The 17,772-nt window shown below is 39.6% G+C and overlaps 1 protein-coding gene across 4 annotated transcripts in view; it reads left to right on the top strand.

Annotated features, from left to right (window-relative positions):
- Window positions 1-5,921, top strand: part of LOC124605212 (ATP-dependent RNA helicase dbp2-like) — a 67,161-nt gene extending 61,240 nt beyond the window's left edge. The window contains exons 12-13 of one of the 4 annotated variants that reach the window (XM_047136758.1): window positions 4,441-4,680; window positions 5,558-5,921. In XM_047136758.1, the coding sequence (XP_046992714.1) occupies window positions 4,441-4,680; window positions 5,558-5,562 (245 nt within the window). In that variant the 3' untranslated portion in view covers window positions 5,563-5,921. Of the gene's footprint in view, window positions 1-4,440; window positions 5,508-5,557 lie in introns of those variants that run through there. The other 3 variants (XM_047136757.1, XM_047136754.1, XM_047136756.1) reach the window with 3 other exon arrangements.
- Window positions 5,922-17,772: the final 11,851 nt, after the last annotated feature.

The raw sequence follows: 17,772 nt of genomic DNA, 5'->3' as shown, positions 1-17,772 counted from the left end.
TTAAAACAGGAAAATAAACCGTTAACAGTATCAATTCCTTGCACAACAGCAGTGAAACTTTACACAATGCCCTCCTCTTCATCTGTTATGCTACTCCATTCTCCTGGAACGTCTCCTTCAATAGCAACCAATTTACCAGAGTCAGTATTTGTATAACAGTCTGTTTTACAAAATCCCGGGCAGAAACAGATGCATAGCCTGTACAGTGCTGAGTCTCATCACTTCCTTCCTCGCATGGAATGAAATTGACTTTTACACAAATGTTGCTCTGTACCTGGCTTTCAACAGAGTGTATTATTTCCTCGTCCAGAGGCTGCAGATTACTTTTGCAGTTGTACATTCCTCAGAAATATGCTTCATTAGAATGTATGGGGCATGGTTCAATAATTAGACTAATTTTTTCCTGCTGCTCCACTCTTGGCATGTAACTGCTTGAAAAAGTTGCAAAGATTTCTGACATTTTCTGGATTTGCTATTGTGCTCTTGAGTACAAAATAGTATTTTTATGCTTGAGAAACACATGGGAATTGATAACGGAGACAGCTTTTCATTTCCATCACCCTTTACATACATTAGTATCATCATCATTTCTTTACTATTTTTAACCTCTGTGGGGCCTCCCTCCCCCCCCACCCACCCCCCCCCCCCACCCCCCACCCCCACCCCCACCTCCCCTCTGTGATGAAACACGATTTTTGCAGGAATTAAATTATAAAAGAGAAGAGTTTCAACAGCATTGAAATGAAATGTATGTGGGCTGATAGCTCTATATAAATTGTGGCAATGTAATGTTCTTCCATTAAGTTACACTTTTCTAAGAGCCTAGCTGTCTAACCTACATTTTTAAACTACAGATTATAACTTTTTTTAACTATTCCAGCAGCTGTTTAATACGCTTAAAGTGTCAATGTCGATGTTCATAGTGATTTCAAACTTTTTCGTGCATTATGTTTCCCCGTACAGGAATGCTTCTGCTTCTCAGTCCTTGAAACTACAATTAGAAGTTTTCCTTGTTGTTGAATGTAGACATATGAACATTCCTCTATTTTGGATCCATAGGAATCATTAGCCGCACATCTAGACAGCGCTGTATTTGTTCGCCATGTAGGAAAAATTTAAGCTAAGACTGCCACCAATGTCTCGGATTATCATCAGGTTTTGCTGAACTGTAAGCTTCGAACTTTTGCAGGCCATAACTCCACAAAAGTTAAACTGATAACTTTCATACTTCAATCAACAAACAGCTACACTTCAGAGCTTCATAGACTTGGTGACTGTGGTGTCACAGCACATGACCTAAGTGTCATGGAATTGATTTCCATTTGATGCATGTGCTGATAAAGCTACAAAGGAAGTATAGTTGGACTACACTCTGTCCTATTACTATTTACTGTGTCCACATACACATGCACACACACAACTGTTCAATGGAAAGAAATCAGAAAGTTGCTCGAAAGTGTTAGGAGGTATGTTAAAACTGCCTTTCAATTTGCAAGATGTTCCATGTCTATTCTTTAAAAGCAGACTTTTGCTTAAAGTGCGGTTTGGTAAAAGCATGAAAAAATAACTTTGTTATTGTATCACCGGGACGAACGGAAATATTCATTAAAAGCGGAATTTCCATAAAACCAGTTCATCAATTTGGTGTTTTACTATGTGTGCTTATGGTAATAACACATTTAGGTGAGTTAATAAATTATGTCTTAATATGTTCACATATCTAATGTTAAAATTTGTGTTGCTAGTGTGTATGTCCACTCAGTAGTTGACAGTTCCAGCACTCTTAACAACAGCAGTCATAAAGTCACAAGCAAATTGTAATCATAGACTGTTCAGATACAGTGGACTTGATTGTGGTACAGAAGTGTGCCGTGTCATAGTGTTTAATGCAAATGTGGTACACTGCATGACAGTTTTGTTTTGTAATTTTAGATGTTAGTGCCCTATTAGGCTGGCGACAGATAATGCTGTTGTGTATAGAGAAGTCATTGCTAGAAATTTCTAGTGGAATGCAAGATTATCATTTCTTGCTGCAGGAATTAGCTATTTACTGTCAGCATAAACAGATCAATTCACTTTGCATAAGTAGGCAGAAAGACCTATTGTTTGTTTGAGCAGTTGCTGAACAGTCACTGGAGCTAGTGACATCCATTAAAAATCTAGAATTGGTCAGGGGTGATTTGAAGAGGAACAGCTCCCATAAAATTGATTATAGTAAAGGTTGATTCAAGACTCGTTGGGGGGAAAAAACCCTATATTCAACTAATACTTGAAGTACTGTTGAGACTGGGACAATCGATAGAGGAGATAGAGAAGATGCAAAGAAAACAGTTGTTTCCTGAAGAGTTTGTTTAGTGAGCACCTGTTACTGAACTCCTCGTCCAACTCCATTGACAGATGCTACAAAAGTAGTTGTTGTGCATTATGGTGTGGTTTACTACTAAAATTCCAAGAGTGTATGTTCCAAGTAGATAGTATCAGTGTATTGCTTCCTCCTACATATAATCCACAGAAGGGCCATACAGGTAAAATTAGAGCAGTTGGAATTGTGCAATTTTTCCCATACACCACTGTCGAATTGAACAAGGCAGGGGCAGAATGACACTGGTACACAATGTACCTGTCACCAAACACGCTAAGATGGATTTTCAATATGTATGTAGGTGTAGAATACGAAAGTGCTGGTGGTAAGACCATCCTCCTTTCTGCCCAGCCCCTTCCTTCCCTTCTTTTGGGTTTTTATCTAATCCAGTATTGATTGAAATGCCAAGAAATAGTTCTATATTCTGTGAACAATATACTGGAGGCTCTCACTTACGGATAGTTGATTATGGTTCAGTGAGCTAACAAAACATGCTGAAAACAGCTGTCAACATTTCAAAGTTGTAGGTGTAACAGTTGCAGGAAGAAAAAGTACATTAAGTTACAAAATGTAACGTGGGTGAGCTAAGTCATTCTGGTGCCCTGTAATATGTACAGTAGTAAGAGTTCAGTATTACAGCAAACCAGTTGCAACAAGCTTTTACTTCAAACAACGCTGACTGGCTGTCTTCAATATAAAATCCAAACTGTTTTAAGTGAGGCTTTGAGACAGTAATCGTACAAGAATAGGACTTGTTAATACAGCCAACTGGTAGCAACTAGATACTTCTTCAACCTGTTTTTGACATGCAGAGGAAATCAAAACAGTTGTTTGAAATTTCTGCTGTCGTCAGACATAGTTTGTGTCGAAACTAGTTTAAAGCAAAATCTTGTTGCAACTGGTTGGTTGTATTAACTGTCATATTCTTGTAAGGTTGCTGTCTGAATGCCATGTGTAAAATCATAAGATTTTTACCAACCCATGTACAGTAATAGTTGTTCTTGCAGTTAACATTACATTGCAGGAAGTTCATGTTATGTGCGTATCATAGATAACCTCTAAACTCTGAAAATAAGATCCACAGCATGGATTTTGACAGCGATGCCCTCATGTTACTGAGCTGAATATTATTTCGTGTAGGGTTACATAACAGTGTAGTGCTTTTCTTTCCTGTCACAAGTGTGATTCCTTTGAAACAGCTTAGGAAAGAAGCAACAATACACTTAACAATGAGAGGATGTGGTGAAATCTGATCGGGCATACTTAGTATTAATTTCCAAAGGTAGTAACAACTGTTTTATTGGAACAAAAAAAAATTGCAACCGGATATTTGTATAAGTGTGAGATTGCTTAATTTCTGTTTGTGCTTTTGTGTGCCCTATAAATCTGTGATGACATTGTTCCAAATAAAACTTGGGTGTAAGACTGGCTTGCTGTTTGGGGAGGGGGGTCGTTGTCAATTCAGCATAAACGCTGAGCTGTGCTGTTGGTGAGAGAAAATTGGTAACTTTAATCAGTACCATTGGTCATGAACAAGTTTTATGTTGTCAAATTGATTACATTCTCATTGTTCTGTTATCAATAATCCATCAAAACTTGCCTATTAGTCGTTATATTTAATGGGCAGGCATTTACCTGTGAATTGGGAATATCTGGTGAATGAAAACTCAGTAAGATGCCTTGTGTTGTGGTTCAGCATCTCAAAAAGGCTTAGCACATTGACAGTTGAATTGATCGTAAATTGTAATACAAACAGCTCATTCTCTCCATTGGTTATTGAATTTGTCAAAAGGCTTCTTAAAAAAAAATTGTGTTGCTTATGTGGATTTGTAAATTTTATGTTTCAGTACTAATCCCTACAACAAATTTATTTAAATCTTGCATTTCCGTATATTACCTTTGCTCCAGCAGCACTGAAAGAACTTTGAGTGACGTGTCTAAAAGTTATTTTGATGCCTAAACAAAAATATTCTGTCATTTCCTTTGATTTATTATTTTCTGAAAGCCTGTAATGTGTTAACTAAATAAATCTTAGACAGTTTTTTTGTGTAATAAAAATTAATATTTTATTTTATCAGGTCGGAACAGATGGCGTGGTAGAGGTGGCCGCGGCCTAGGTGGCGGCCGTAGTCGGACGAGATCACGAAGCCGCAGCCGGTCCCGCACGCGTAGTCGGAGCAGAGACAGGGACAGAGACAGAGATAGGGACAGGGACAGAGACAGAGACAGACGAAGCAGAAGCCGCAGCAGAGACAGGAGGAGGGACAGGACCCGTTCCAGAAGTCGCAGCCCTCGTGACAGGCGGGATGACCGATCAGGCAAGTTGCGGGAGTCTTCACCTGATCGTGCATGGCGACAAGAGCAACACCCACAGCAGAATCAGGAGCAGCCTCAGCAGGTTCACCTGGGGAGCAATGGTGGGCTGCCTCCTCCAGCTGCATTGCAACAACCTCCCTCTTCACCAACATCCCAGACCACAACTGATTCTCAGAAATTGCCACAGACTGATACCAATCAGTCTGCTCCATCACTTTCTTCTGTTACCTCTAACACAACACAACAGATGATGTCACCGTTGGCCAATGGCTATGGGTACAGTCACCATTAGGCTGCAGCATGCAAGGTTTGTGTCTTCTTGTCACCAGGTTCTCAAATAGTGCATTTGAGAAACTTCATACAGTTGACTTAATTTGTTCCTAATTAATGATAATTTGAAATGTTGATTACTTTATAAATGGGGATTCAGACTTTTCCATATGTTCACATAATTTGGCTTGGTTTTGATGCACTAAAATTAATGTTAATTCTAGATATTTTTCCTGGTGCTATTGCTTATTTGTTTTAGATGATTATGTGATCGGGGATAACTACTGGAGTTCGGCAACGGGGGAGAGATGAAGCGAGATAATGACAACACACTCCATACAACGTCATTTTTGTACCTGTCCAAATTAATTTGTTTTTGGATGCTTCAGTATTATCAACATGAAATTCTTGATCTGACATGGAGTTTCACTTCTAATATGCAAATAAAGTCCTAACCTTTCCTGATTTGAAGCTGTTGGAGGTAGCTCACATGCTGTTGTGTTGCTTTGTTACAGACTGTGTACAGTATTTAATTTGGAAATAAAGACTTAAACCTGCAGATTTAGTTCGTGTATTCACCCATTTCTGCAATATGCAATTCTGTTTTAGCGTGATGTAACAACGCCTAACAGTATTCTGCCTCCATCGTTCAGCTTTGCGTTGCCAGTCGTGATGAGGAATGGATGAAGAGCTGGGAGGGTGGGATTTAGTGCACTTATCTTTACAGTATTGATGTGGTGTTAGTGATGCTGAATGTGGCTCTGTGATCTTTCTTTGTTGGACTGATTTTTAATAATTAGATGGTATTGTGTACAGAGATCTTGCATTTACATCTTTCGTAGCACTTTTTTATTGAAGTTTTTATTTCAGTCATTTTGAAGTATAATTTATATTCTAAATGTATTGTATAAATGTACAGAGCTGTCTGTATTTTATATGTAAATCAATAAAATGTGTTCATTCCAACCTATAACTGGTCTGTAATAATTGGTAAAAGCTACTGATAAAGACAGATTGGAATACATCCAGCAAATAATTGAGGGTGTAGGGTAAAAGTGCTACTTTCGAGATGAAAAGGTTGGCACAGTAGAGGAATTTGTGGTGAGCTGCTTCAAACTAGTCAGAAGATCAATGATTCAATAATAATAATAGTAGTAGTAGTAGTTGATCTTTGTGAAGTAGCTAAAATATGTGGTGGTGCAACTACACGGGAATTTGGCTTTCCTGTATAAGTGTTCCTTGTTTAGTGCTAGGCAACAAACTGAGAACAGTGCCAAAGGGTACTTTTAAGATTTTTTATTTTCAAGATCTCAGTGGCATCCATGAAAAATAAACTGCAAAAATATTCTTTGTGTTGCTGTGTTTGTATAGGCAGAGAGGAGAGGCAATTTCTAATATAGCCAAATGTAACAGTGGCGGTTGTTAAATCATTACAGATTGCGTTTCCACTAAAATGTTGACTTCAAATCCAGATTTAGGTTTTCTGAGGTTTCCCTAAATTACTCCAGGGAAATCCCAGGATAGTCCCTTTGAAAAGAGTATGACTGATTTCCTTCCGCATCCTCCTGTAATCAGAACTCTCTCTAATTACCTCTTTCGGTGAGACGATATATTCTAATCTTTTGTCCCTAAAATGCTGGCTGATACTGGTAAATATATTTAAGGAATTGGAATGAATGATTAGAAGATTGAATCGGCAAAATGTAGCAAACTCCCAAGTGAAATAAGACTTTCTAGTGAACGTCAACATCTTAGAAGTCGTGATTTCTGGAAGTCAGATGAACTTTGGGGGGGGGGGGGGGGGGGCTGCTTGAGTGTTGCTGCTGAATGATCTCACAGAGTAATTTAAAGAAATGTATGGAAATTGGGCATATGCAACTTCAGTTATTTCCACTAGCATGAATCAAAGTGTAATCTATTAGCTTTGTGAAATTTATATGCAGAGGATCTGTACCATCATTTGGCAAGCGCAAGATAGTGTCAATACTTACTGAAGTAAAGCATTATTAAAAACTGTTTGTGGGTGCACATCACACACAAGTGTGTGTCTTCTAAGTCTCCTCCCATGTTATGGGTGGGGTTGACGGTGCAAGTTGTACTTCAATTGTGCAGAGTGTAATTGTAAAATCCTAAGTATGCTGAAGACTACACCTGCGTTGAATCAGATAATAGTAATATTATCAGCTAATGTTGACTGTCACCAGTTCTCACAACATTCACTCATTTTATATCAATAGATTCTTTATCTTATAAATAAAATAGAAAGAAACATTCCACATGGGAAAAATATATTAAAAACAAAGATTCCATGACTTACCAAACGGGAAAGCACTGGTAGATAGACACCATAGAAAAACACACACACACAAAATTTCAAGCCTTCGCAACCCACGGCCGCCCCACCAGGAAAGAGGGAAAGACGAAAGGATGTGGGTTTTAAGGGAGAGGGTAAGGGGTCACTCCAATCCCGGGAGCGGTAAGACTCACCTTAGGGGGGAAAAAGGGGACAGGGACACACACACACACAAACAAGCAGACATATCATATGTCTGTCCTTTTTTCCCCCTAAGGTGAGTCTTTCCGCTCCCGGGATTGGAGTGACTCCTTACCCTCTCCCTTAAAACCCACATCCTTTCATCTTTCCCTCTCCTTCCCTCTTTCCTGGTGGGGCGGCCGTGGGTTGCGAAGGCTTGAAATTGTGTGTGTGTGTGTGTGTGTGTGTGTGTGCGTGTGTGTGTTTTGTTTTTTGTGTCTATCTACCAGCACTTTCCCATTTGGTAAGTCATGGAATCTTTGATTCTTTATCTTATTTACTTTTAGCTTGTTTTTGTGATCAATTGCTAAGATTGCATCAACCTTAATATTTTTCTTAAAAGTTTTCACTCACAGGAGGCCAATCATCCAAACACGGGGAAAAAACCTATCCTGTGTGTCAATAAGAACGTAGTTATTCAATAAAAATTGTTTCAGCTCTGTAAGTAAACTGTTGTATGGCACTTTGAAACTAAAACTCCTGGAGTGTCGCCAATGGCTTCCGTTTTTCTGCCGAGAAGACGGTCTGTATTAACTTCTGGCGCTAAAAAGAGTTTCTCCCACCGTCCTTACGACTCGGTCCCGTTGCTCTCCCAATCGTGGAGACAACAAAATTTTTAGGTCTTACATTTGACAGGAAACTTAGCTGGTCTCCACATGTCATGTTTGGCTGCCCGTTGTACCCGTTCTTTAAATGTCCTCCGCGTTCTCAGTGGTATGTCGTGGGGAGCGGATCGAACCGTCCTGCTTCGTCTATATCGGTCGATCGTCCGCTCCAAGCTGGATTATGGGAGCTTCGTATACTCCTCTGCACGGCCATCCATCTTATGCCGCCTCAACTCCATACAACATCGAGGTTTATGACTTGCGATTGGAGCGTTTTATACTAGTCTCGTAGAGAGTCTTCATGCTGACGCTGGCGAATTGCCACTCACCTACCGGCGCGATATACTGCTTTGTCGTTATGCGTGTCGGCTACTGTCAATGCCCGACCACCCGTCTTATCGTTCCTTTTTTGACGACTCTCTCGACCGTCAATACGGGTTGTATGTCTCTGCCCTGCTACCCCCTGGAGTTTGCTTTCGTCGCCTCCTTCAACACCTTAATTTTTCACTCCCTGCAACCTTTCGAGTGGGCGAGAGCCACACGCCACCTTGGCTCCAGACTCAGGTCCGCGTTCACCTTGACCTCAGCTCGCTCCCAAAAGAGGTTACCCCCGGTTCAGTCTACCACTCCCGTTTTGTTGAACTTCGTTCAAAGTTCATCAATATGACCTTCATTTATACAGATGGCTCAAAGACCAATGACGGGGTCGGGTGTTCTTTTATTGTCGGGGCACAAAGTTTCAAATACTGGCTCCATGGCCATTGTTCGGTCTTCACAGCTGAGCTCTTTGCCCTCTACCAGGCTGTTCTTTACATCTGCCGCCACCGACATTCTGCTTATGTCGTCTGCTCCGATTCCCTGAGCGCCATCCAGAGCCTCTGATCCGTATCCGGTTCACCCTTTCGTGCACCGGATCCAACGCTCTCTTCAGCAGCTGGTGGACGTCGGTTCTCCGGTTAGCTTTATGTGGGTTCCTGGCCATGTCGGTATCCCTGGGAACGAAGCTGCAGATGCCGCGGCCAAGGCTGCGGTCCTCCAGCCTCGGACAGCTTCTTGTTGTGTCCCTTCATCGGGTAGTAGCAGGGTAATTTGTCGGCGCATTTTATCGCTGTGGCATGCCGATTGGGCTGCACTTACGGACAACAAGCTTCGGGCCTTGAAAGCTCTTCCTGCGGCTTGGACGTCCTCCTCCCGCCCTTCTAGGCGGGAGGAGGTCGTTTTGGCCCGGTTACGCATTGGACACTGCCGGTTCAGCCATCGCCATCTGCTGAAGGCTGCGCCGGCGCCGTTCTGCCCATGTGGGCAATTGCTGACGGTCCGCCACATTTTAATGTCCTGTCCGGATTTTAACACACTGCGTCTAGATCTTAACCTGCCATGTACTTTAGATGCCATTTTAGCAGATGACCCACGAGCAGCTGCTCGTGTTCTTCGTTTTATTAATTTGACAAACCTCTCTAAGGACATTTGATGATGCTGTTTTTTAATCCTATGCCTGTCAGTCTGTCTTTTATCGTGTTTTCCCTTTTAGTTGTTGCTTTAAACTTGGGCCTCGCGGTGCATTCTTAACGTAGTCAGGGCGCTAATGACCATTGAAGTTGTGCGCCACAAAAAAAAAAAAAAAAAAAGATAAGCTAATGAAACTAAAACACAAAGGATAAACTAAAATTGCTGTTATACCACGTTCTGAGTATTGTTATGTTTTATATGTACATATATATAGTTTCTATATAATGGAAGGAAACATTCCACGTGGGAAAAATTATATATAAAAACAAAGATGAGGTGACTTACCGAACAAAAGCGCTGGCAGGTCGATAGACACACAAACAAACACAAACATACACACAAAATTCAAGCTTTCGCAACAAACTGTTGCCTCATCAGGAAAGAGGCAACAGTTTGTTGCGAAAGCTTGAATTTTGTGTGTATGTTTGTGTTTGTTTGTGTGTCTATCGACCTGCCAGCGCTTTTATATATAGTTTCTCAATCAAATAAATGTATTAGTGGTGCTTGGATGACAATTCCTGTTTCTTCAGTTCCCGGTGTAGCGGTTATTAAAAAAGAAAGAGAGAAGAAAAGAAAAGGTTGAAAATGTAGGAAGAAAAGAGTGAATAAAAAGGGGGTTGTAAAATCGTTAATGACCGTGAAGAAAGGGAAATGATGAAATGCAAATCGGACTTCGTATTACAGAAAAGTTATCGGGCTTCGTGATTCGGAAAGGCTATTGCTGGGGTGGTCCTTGTGGCGTTTCTGAGCAAAAGTCAAAACAGTTTCCACTACAAAAATTATTTGAAAAAAGACATAATAATAAACGTAACTAACAGGGGGAAATGGCATAGATAACAGGTTAACATGTCTTCTTTCGTGTGGCGTCCAGGTCTTCAGAAATCTCCTACTTCATTTCTTCGTGAAAAGTCTGCTCCCAAATGTTGCAATAAGTTTCATCGTCCAGGAATTTCTAATGTATACAAAACCGTCTTGATATTAAATACAATTTATTTTACGTTGCTTCCCTCCTCCAAATGTCATAACTTCCACAATATGTCTACACATTAATAAGTTTTTTTCATCTTCATCAGATCACGTCTGCATTAAGCTTCTGCTCTCGAGAGACAGTAGACGGATAGAAAAAAAAAGTTACAATTTTAGTATTTTCTCTGCCGCCGAGCGCTCATACCGCTGCGACGGTATAATTTATATCTGAGGGGACGAGTGTAGTGCGGCGAAATTCAAAGTCCCGCTACATCGCCCCCTTGACTGTCACGCTAAAACATTTAGCGTGGCAGGCTAGCAAACAATATAATAGATGCACCTAAATGTCAATATAATAGAGGGAAACATTCCACCTGGGAAAAATATATCTAAAAACAAAGATGATGTGACTTAACCAAACGAAAGTGCTGGCATGTGGCATGTTGATAGACACACAACCAAGCGCACACACACAAAATTCAAGCTTTTGCAACCAATGGTTGTTTCATCAGGAAAGAGTGAAAGACGAAAGGATGTGGGTTTTAAGGGAGAGGGTAAGGAGTCATTCCAATCCCAGGAGCAGAAAGACTTACCATAGGGGGAAAAAAGGACGCGTGCGCACGCGCGCGCCCACACACACACACACACACACACACACACACACACACACACACACACACCGAGACAAGTGGATGGATATGTGTGTGTGTCCGAGTGTATACCTGTCCTTTTTTCCCCGTAAGGTAAGTCTTTCCGCTCCTGGGATTGCAATGACTCCTTACCCTCTCCCTTAAAACCCACATCCTTTCGTCTTTCCCGATGAAGCAACCGTTGGTTGCGAAAGCTTGAATTTTGTGTGTCTATCAACATGCCAGCGCTTTCGTTTGGTAAGTCACATCAGCTTTGTTTTTAGATATGTCAATGTATACATATTTTCATAGGAAAGGCCACGTGCATTCATAGGGGATAGTCTTTGTCAATACTTACTTTCTAAACCTATATACTAAATACAAGTGTTACAGTTTTGATCCCATTTACAAAAATAATACATAGAGTTTGTTTGAGCAAGCTGCTTGTCATCGCAGTTCATGTTGTGCGCTTCCAGCGTTGGATTCCCAATGCATCTGGCAGCACGTAGTCTTTGCGCATGCGCAATAGCATCACTGAATTTCATGTGCGGCAGTTTCAAAATCGCTGTGTTATGACAGTCTTGCCCAGCATTCACTTTCACATAGTGTTCATTACAAGTTGTTATTTCAGCATAAATGGCGTGTTAAGTCCGGAGACACCATAAGATTGAGCGTGTGCATGACCTGAAGCAATGTCCATGGCTTCTGTTAATACACAACACTCCAGGTCCTTGTGCGTTTTCATGACTATTGTTCCCGGGGCATATATGGTCGATCTAGTTTTTAGCCTCCACATCGCCTATGACAGGTGCCGGCCAGGAACAACGGTGTCAATGTTCGCAAAGGTAGGTGTTTAAACACGTTGTTTACACTTGCCAACAAACGTTCATTTGCAGTGTGAAAATCCTCATTGTCGAAGTAAATTGCAGTTTATATCGGTTTACAAACAGTCATTTGGTTTATGCACCATAAGTTTCACAAATTTCGTCGTTTATAACGTACACAGTTTGTAACACTTTTTGCCATATTTACATTTTAACAAAGTTCAGTGTCCGAGCATGTTTACATAGTTAATTTTGAAAGCTTACATTTCGTGGTCACATTTCAAAATGTGTTGACAATATGCAAAGTTTTAACTTGTATACAAATACATATAAATTTACAAGAATATGCATGTGAAATATTTACACTAAAAAATTATACTAAGTCCCATTGGCTTTCTTTTATTGGGGTATTAATTTTTTTTATCCAGGTTTGGGCGTGCCAAGGAATGTCAGACTTAATATTTAAAGCACGGGCTTTCCTTCATTTATTATTTCTTTCTTTTGATTCCATATCTTGGCTAGTGGTTAACCAGGCTTGTAATGCCATCAATATTCATGTCTTTTTATTCATACCTGAAAGTTTACTGTCTCACAATATATTCTTACATTCCACAAACAAACAATACCCAGCTGCAGGAGGTGGTAGGATAATGGAGAAGAAAGAAAGACTGACTGGAAGAAACTATTCACTACCCATAAACTACCAAATCCTACAGCTAATACATAAAAAGAGAACAATACATTATAACGTTTGCATCACCTTCAAAGGGTGTGTGTGAAAGCAGGTGCTTACCATTTACCAAATCATGGGTAAATGTAAGTGCCCTTACGTCAAGTCTGTGTAGTGTAACATCATGACAGATTCTGTGTTTGTGTTCTGACTGTTCATATGACTTAAGTGTATTATACCTTAACAAATCCTTGCATGAATAAATAGCATATCTGCTCAGTACTTCCTCGATATCTCCACTTCTTGTGGATACCGTCTATACAAATGGAAAATATATATCACAGAGATTGTCTCTCTCATAATGTGTATTATATAATAACATATCAAATTTCCTCTCAAGAGTTCAACCATGAACTTTCTTCTACTGTAGTGAAGGTTAAACATCATGTATGTGGTTTATATATATCATTTCTTTCTATAAAACACAAATAAAGAACATAGTATTATAATTGTCAGCAAAATATCTCTTTCTCAGTGTCCATTGCTCAACGTCGGCTGCACAGGTGATCACTGCTCCTTTGCACTTACCTTGCATAGCCTGAAAAGTCAAATGTTGTCTTCCAAGTAGATGTAATTTTGTCATCTGTTCGCTTAAGTGGAGGTGTACGAGTCACAAAAACGGCCTTAATAACTCTCCTATCTTTTGCTTCCTCAGGGTTTTCTGTTGCATGCAAGTATAATAAAGGCTAACATGGCACTAAATTTCACTTTCGTAAAAAAAAAAAAAAAAATTATACAAATGTATTCACATGAGGACTGTGTAAAAATTATATTTCAATTTAAGTTCCTTAAAATATTCTCCTGTCTGAACACGAACTATAAATGTTTTCTTCCACACAATGGCTTAACAAAACTTAACGAAAGGTTACTAAGTTACACTTCTGAAATAAATTAAAGCTAATGTGTTTCCAAGTTACTTTCTTATTACACTTCTTTCCACAGCTGTAATCATCATTATGTTCACTCTGCTTTTCTTACATTCGTTCATTTTCAAGGGCACGGAAAATAGATTTACATTTAACGTCTTGTACTCAAGTGTTCTAACTCATCACAAATGTTTTCTTGCAAACTGAAATTCTTATGTAATCTTAAAGATGTAGACTGTTTACTCACTTCTCTATGTAGCACAATATTACCAAAACATTCTCACTCATTCCTTACTCACATATTCATCATAATATATATATATATCCTTATACATTAAACATATTCCTCATCAAACATTAATATATCACATATGTAGGGCCATTTGCCACTTTCATTCTCATAAACTCCAATAATATTTTCCTCAAATAATTTCTTGTCTCCATCAACTACTTCACAGTAACTTACCTTCTTATATTAACTCATTCATACTGATCATTCATTCTTACAGCCTCATTCATTCTGCTACATACCTATGTCATTACTGATCTCAATAGCTATTATCTCCTGTCATTAGAGTGCCTTGAAATAACTAATTGTTGATTCACCTTATAATTTACAATTAACAACAAATGTAACCTGTGTAGATCTCATTCCTATATGAATATCTTTTCTTATTCAGTAAGTGTACTCACCTGAATTTACATTCTCTTCATAATTATGTGTACAAGTGTAACTGCAGTATATAATTTCCATAAATTAACGTTTGTGTTCTTAGGCTGTATAACTTAATGTTCGTGTATTCAATACAAATATTTATGATCTTGTTTTCACAGTGACTTGCTCATGTTCAAATTAGTTGTCATTATATTATGTTGTTTTAGTGCACAAAGGGTTTCAAATGTCTGTGGGGATGCAGCCCCCTCGGCTTGTGAGATAATGTGTATTCTAGGGAGTAACAACCTGGGTGAGGTATGGTTGCTATTCTGAAAGGACCTGATTATAATAGCTGCCATTTTCTGTTCAGTTGCTTTAATTTTGTAGACTTGGGATGTGAACGCAAAAGAACAAGGTCATCAACCTGATAGGTTTGTGTATTTGTAACATGTTTGTCATACTTATCTTTCCTGATCTTGGCTTTATTGCACAACGTAGTGTATGCCTGTCTTACTTTCTCTTCCAAAGGTGTATGTGTTGTGGATGCGGTTAGCTTTGGAATGGGCATAGCCCACTTGTTCTGTTCAGGTTTGTGTAATAATAATTCCTGTGGTGGGTATCCTGTTGAGGCATGAGGCAAATTGTTTACTATCTGCTCAAAGGGTGCAAAAAATCCGATCCACTTTGTGTGTTTGCGAGGTGAATGTAGTCTCATGAATTGACCAAACTCTAAAAATCCTTTCTACGGGGTTCCCTTCCGGGTGAAAATGCTGATGTAAGAATATGTTTGATGTTATGTGTGGCAACAAGAGATTTACATTTTCTTCCCGTAAAATAGGGTGCGTTATCCGTGATAATGCTGTGGGGTTTGCCAAAGCTTGTGAAGTAGCTGTTAGTCAAACGTCTAGCAATAGCAGATGTGTTGACAGTACGGATAGCATACAATTTTAAGTATTTTGAGAAGACATCAAGTGCAGCAACGACGTATTTCACACCTCCACGAGCTGTGGGATAAGGTCCGGTGATATCCAACGATACTAATTCCAGAGGTCGGGTTGGTACAATAGGATGTAATTCAAAGTTTATCGGTTGGAAAATTTTGCTTTTTGGCAGATGATACATTACGAACAATTTGCAACGCTCTCCGACGCAGATTGGGAAAATAACAGCACTGTACTATTTCATCAGTGCATTTGGTGACTCCGTAGTGTCCCAGTGTCTCCGTAGTGTGTGTGAACAGAATAAAATCGTCAACATGCGCGTCAGGTAGACACACACCAATGGTGCGAGTCTGGGGTACGCCTATGAAAAAGTACATTTTTATGTATTGTGTAATATTTTTGCAAGTGTGAAGAAGGATCTGTACGTAATTTCTTTTTGATGTTTGACCACCTGGGGTCGCTGTCCTGAAGTGAAGCAAAGTTCTTGCACATATTGCGGTAGTATGGGGCGTATGTACCATCATACATAAGTGAGATGTTAAAGTCTGATGTTTACTCGGAAAGTTCCGAAAAATCCTGTATGCCTTGCGGCAAACGGGACAGGGCATCGGCTACTACGTTTGATTTACCTTCAATGTAAATAATTTCGAAGCTCTATTCTTGGAGTGAAAGGCACCACCGGGTGAGCCGTGAATGAAGCAATTTGCATGATAGCAAGAAAGAAAGGGCTTGATGGTCTGTGAATATGCGAATATGTTTACTCCAAAGAAAGTAGCGAAACTTACGGAATGCCCAAATAATGGCAAGAGCCTCCCGCTCTGTCACCGGGTACGACCTCTCGCACTCAGTGAGCGTGCGGCTCGCAAAACTTATCGGTTTGATGACAGATTGTCTTGATTCGGATTTAATTTGAAATAGAAAAGCTCCAAGGCCGTATGATGACGAATCCGTGGCTAGGCAAAAATCTGACGTCATGTCGGGGTGGCAGAGGAGGGGTGCGTTCACAAATGCATCTTTAATAGCCTGAAAATTAGCTTGGCAAAACTGTCCATCTCCAAATTGCGTTCTTTTTCAGTAGAGTTAGTAGGTGAGAGCTGTTCAGAAGCTGTTGTGAAACGAACTTCCGAAAGAAAGAAGATAATCCTAAGAATGCTTTCAAGTGTTTGCGGTTTTGTGGAGGAGGGAAATTACGAATAGCCTCAATCTTCTTAGAATCGGGACTAATGCCTTCCGGCGAGACAATATGGCCTAAAAACTTGATTTCACGCCTTCCTACTTTGGACTTCGAAAGATTTACTGTGACTCCAGCTTGTGAAAATTTAAATAAAATTTGCTGTAACAGATCAATATGTTCCTCCCACGTATTTGTTGCCACGACAATGTCATCGGCGTACGCCGTGACGCGTGACAAACACGGGCCGAGAACGGCGTCAAGCGCCTCGATGAACACGCCCGCGCTTACGCGCAAACCAAAAGGCAACACACAAAACTGATAACTGCGTCCTTCACAAGGGAAAGCAGTGTATTTACGACTGTCATTGTGAAGGGACACCTGCCAGTACGATAAGCAGAGGTCAATATTAGTTAGGTATTGTACATTATAAAATTTTAGCAACTGATCGTCCAAGTCGACGTGTCTTGTGTTAACAGGCATAATAATTTTGTTGATTTCACGTGCGTCTAGCATATGGTGTCCATTTCATTTTCATTGAAAAAGGGGACATTTAAAATTAGAGAAAAACCTGGGACAATGAATAAAAAAACAGGACATAAATACTGTATTGACTAAATTTAATACACATACAAGTTTACCTTTACAACGTGCACTCAGATGACCCCAAATCACGTTTTACAATTATTTTGCCACACTATTACCGTACTTTTCACTTTTATGTACTTTATCAAGAACTGCATTTTCGTTTAAATTGTATCATAAAAGTCAGTACACGATACACCATTAAAGTGTGTTTCGACAATGAGTAAGGCCCTCACTGTTTCAACTTTCATTGTGTTTTTTCCATCTGACCACAAAGAGTTCACTAACGAAAACACACATTCCACAGCAGCATTTGACCCAGGAATTTCCAGACAAAACTCCACCAAATGAATCATGTTTTTCATGTTAATGATTTTACTTTTGAAATAAGCAAATATTTTACACCACGTTGCACTAACACTTTCTTTGTCTCCTCCTTCACTTTTTATGAAGTTCTGTGCACATGAAAATTCATCAAACAGTTCGTCTTCATCAACAGGAAAATTTGGTACAATACTTAAAAAAAAAAAAAAAAAAAAGTCCTGAATATCCTTCCACTGTAGCTGCTCCTTTTCAGTATTAACCCAGTCAAATGCTTTAAAAGATGTGAGAAATTGTAAACACCATTCTTTAATATACTCAATGCAAGAGTCATAGATGATGTCAGCATAAATATGAAATTGTTCTACAGTAATTTCTCCCTCTTCTTCCAGCTTTCTTAGAGTCTCATGTACAATGGATGTGAGAAATCTTTCAGATTTTCTACATTTTAATTTCCCCAATAATTTGTTTATTTCTTGATAAACTTCC

The sequence above is a fragment of the Schistocerca americana genome, chromosome 3 (genome assembly GCF_021461395.2).
Source record: "Schistocerca americana isolate TAMUIC-IGC-003095 chromosome 3, iqSchAmer2.1, whole genome shotgun sequence".
NCBI lineage: Eukaryota > Metazoa > Arthropoda > Insecta > Orthoptera > Acrididae > Schistocerca > Schistocerca americana.
The sequence above is the reverse complement of the archived record's forward strand: the minus strand, read 5'-3'. Positions and strand labels throughout refer to the sequence as shown.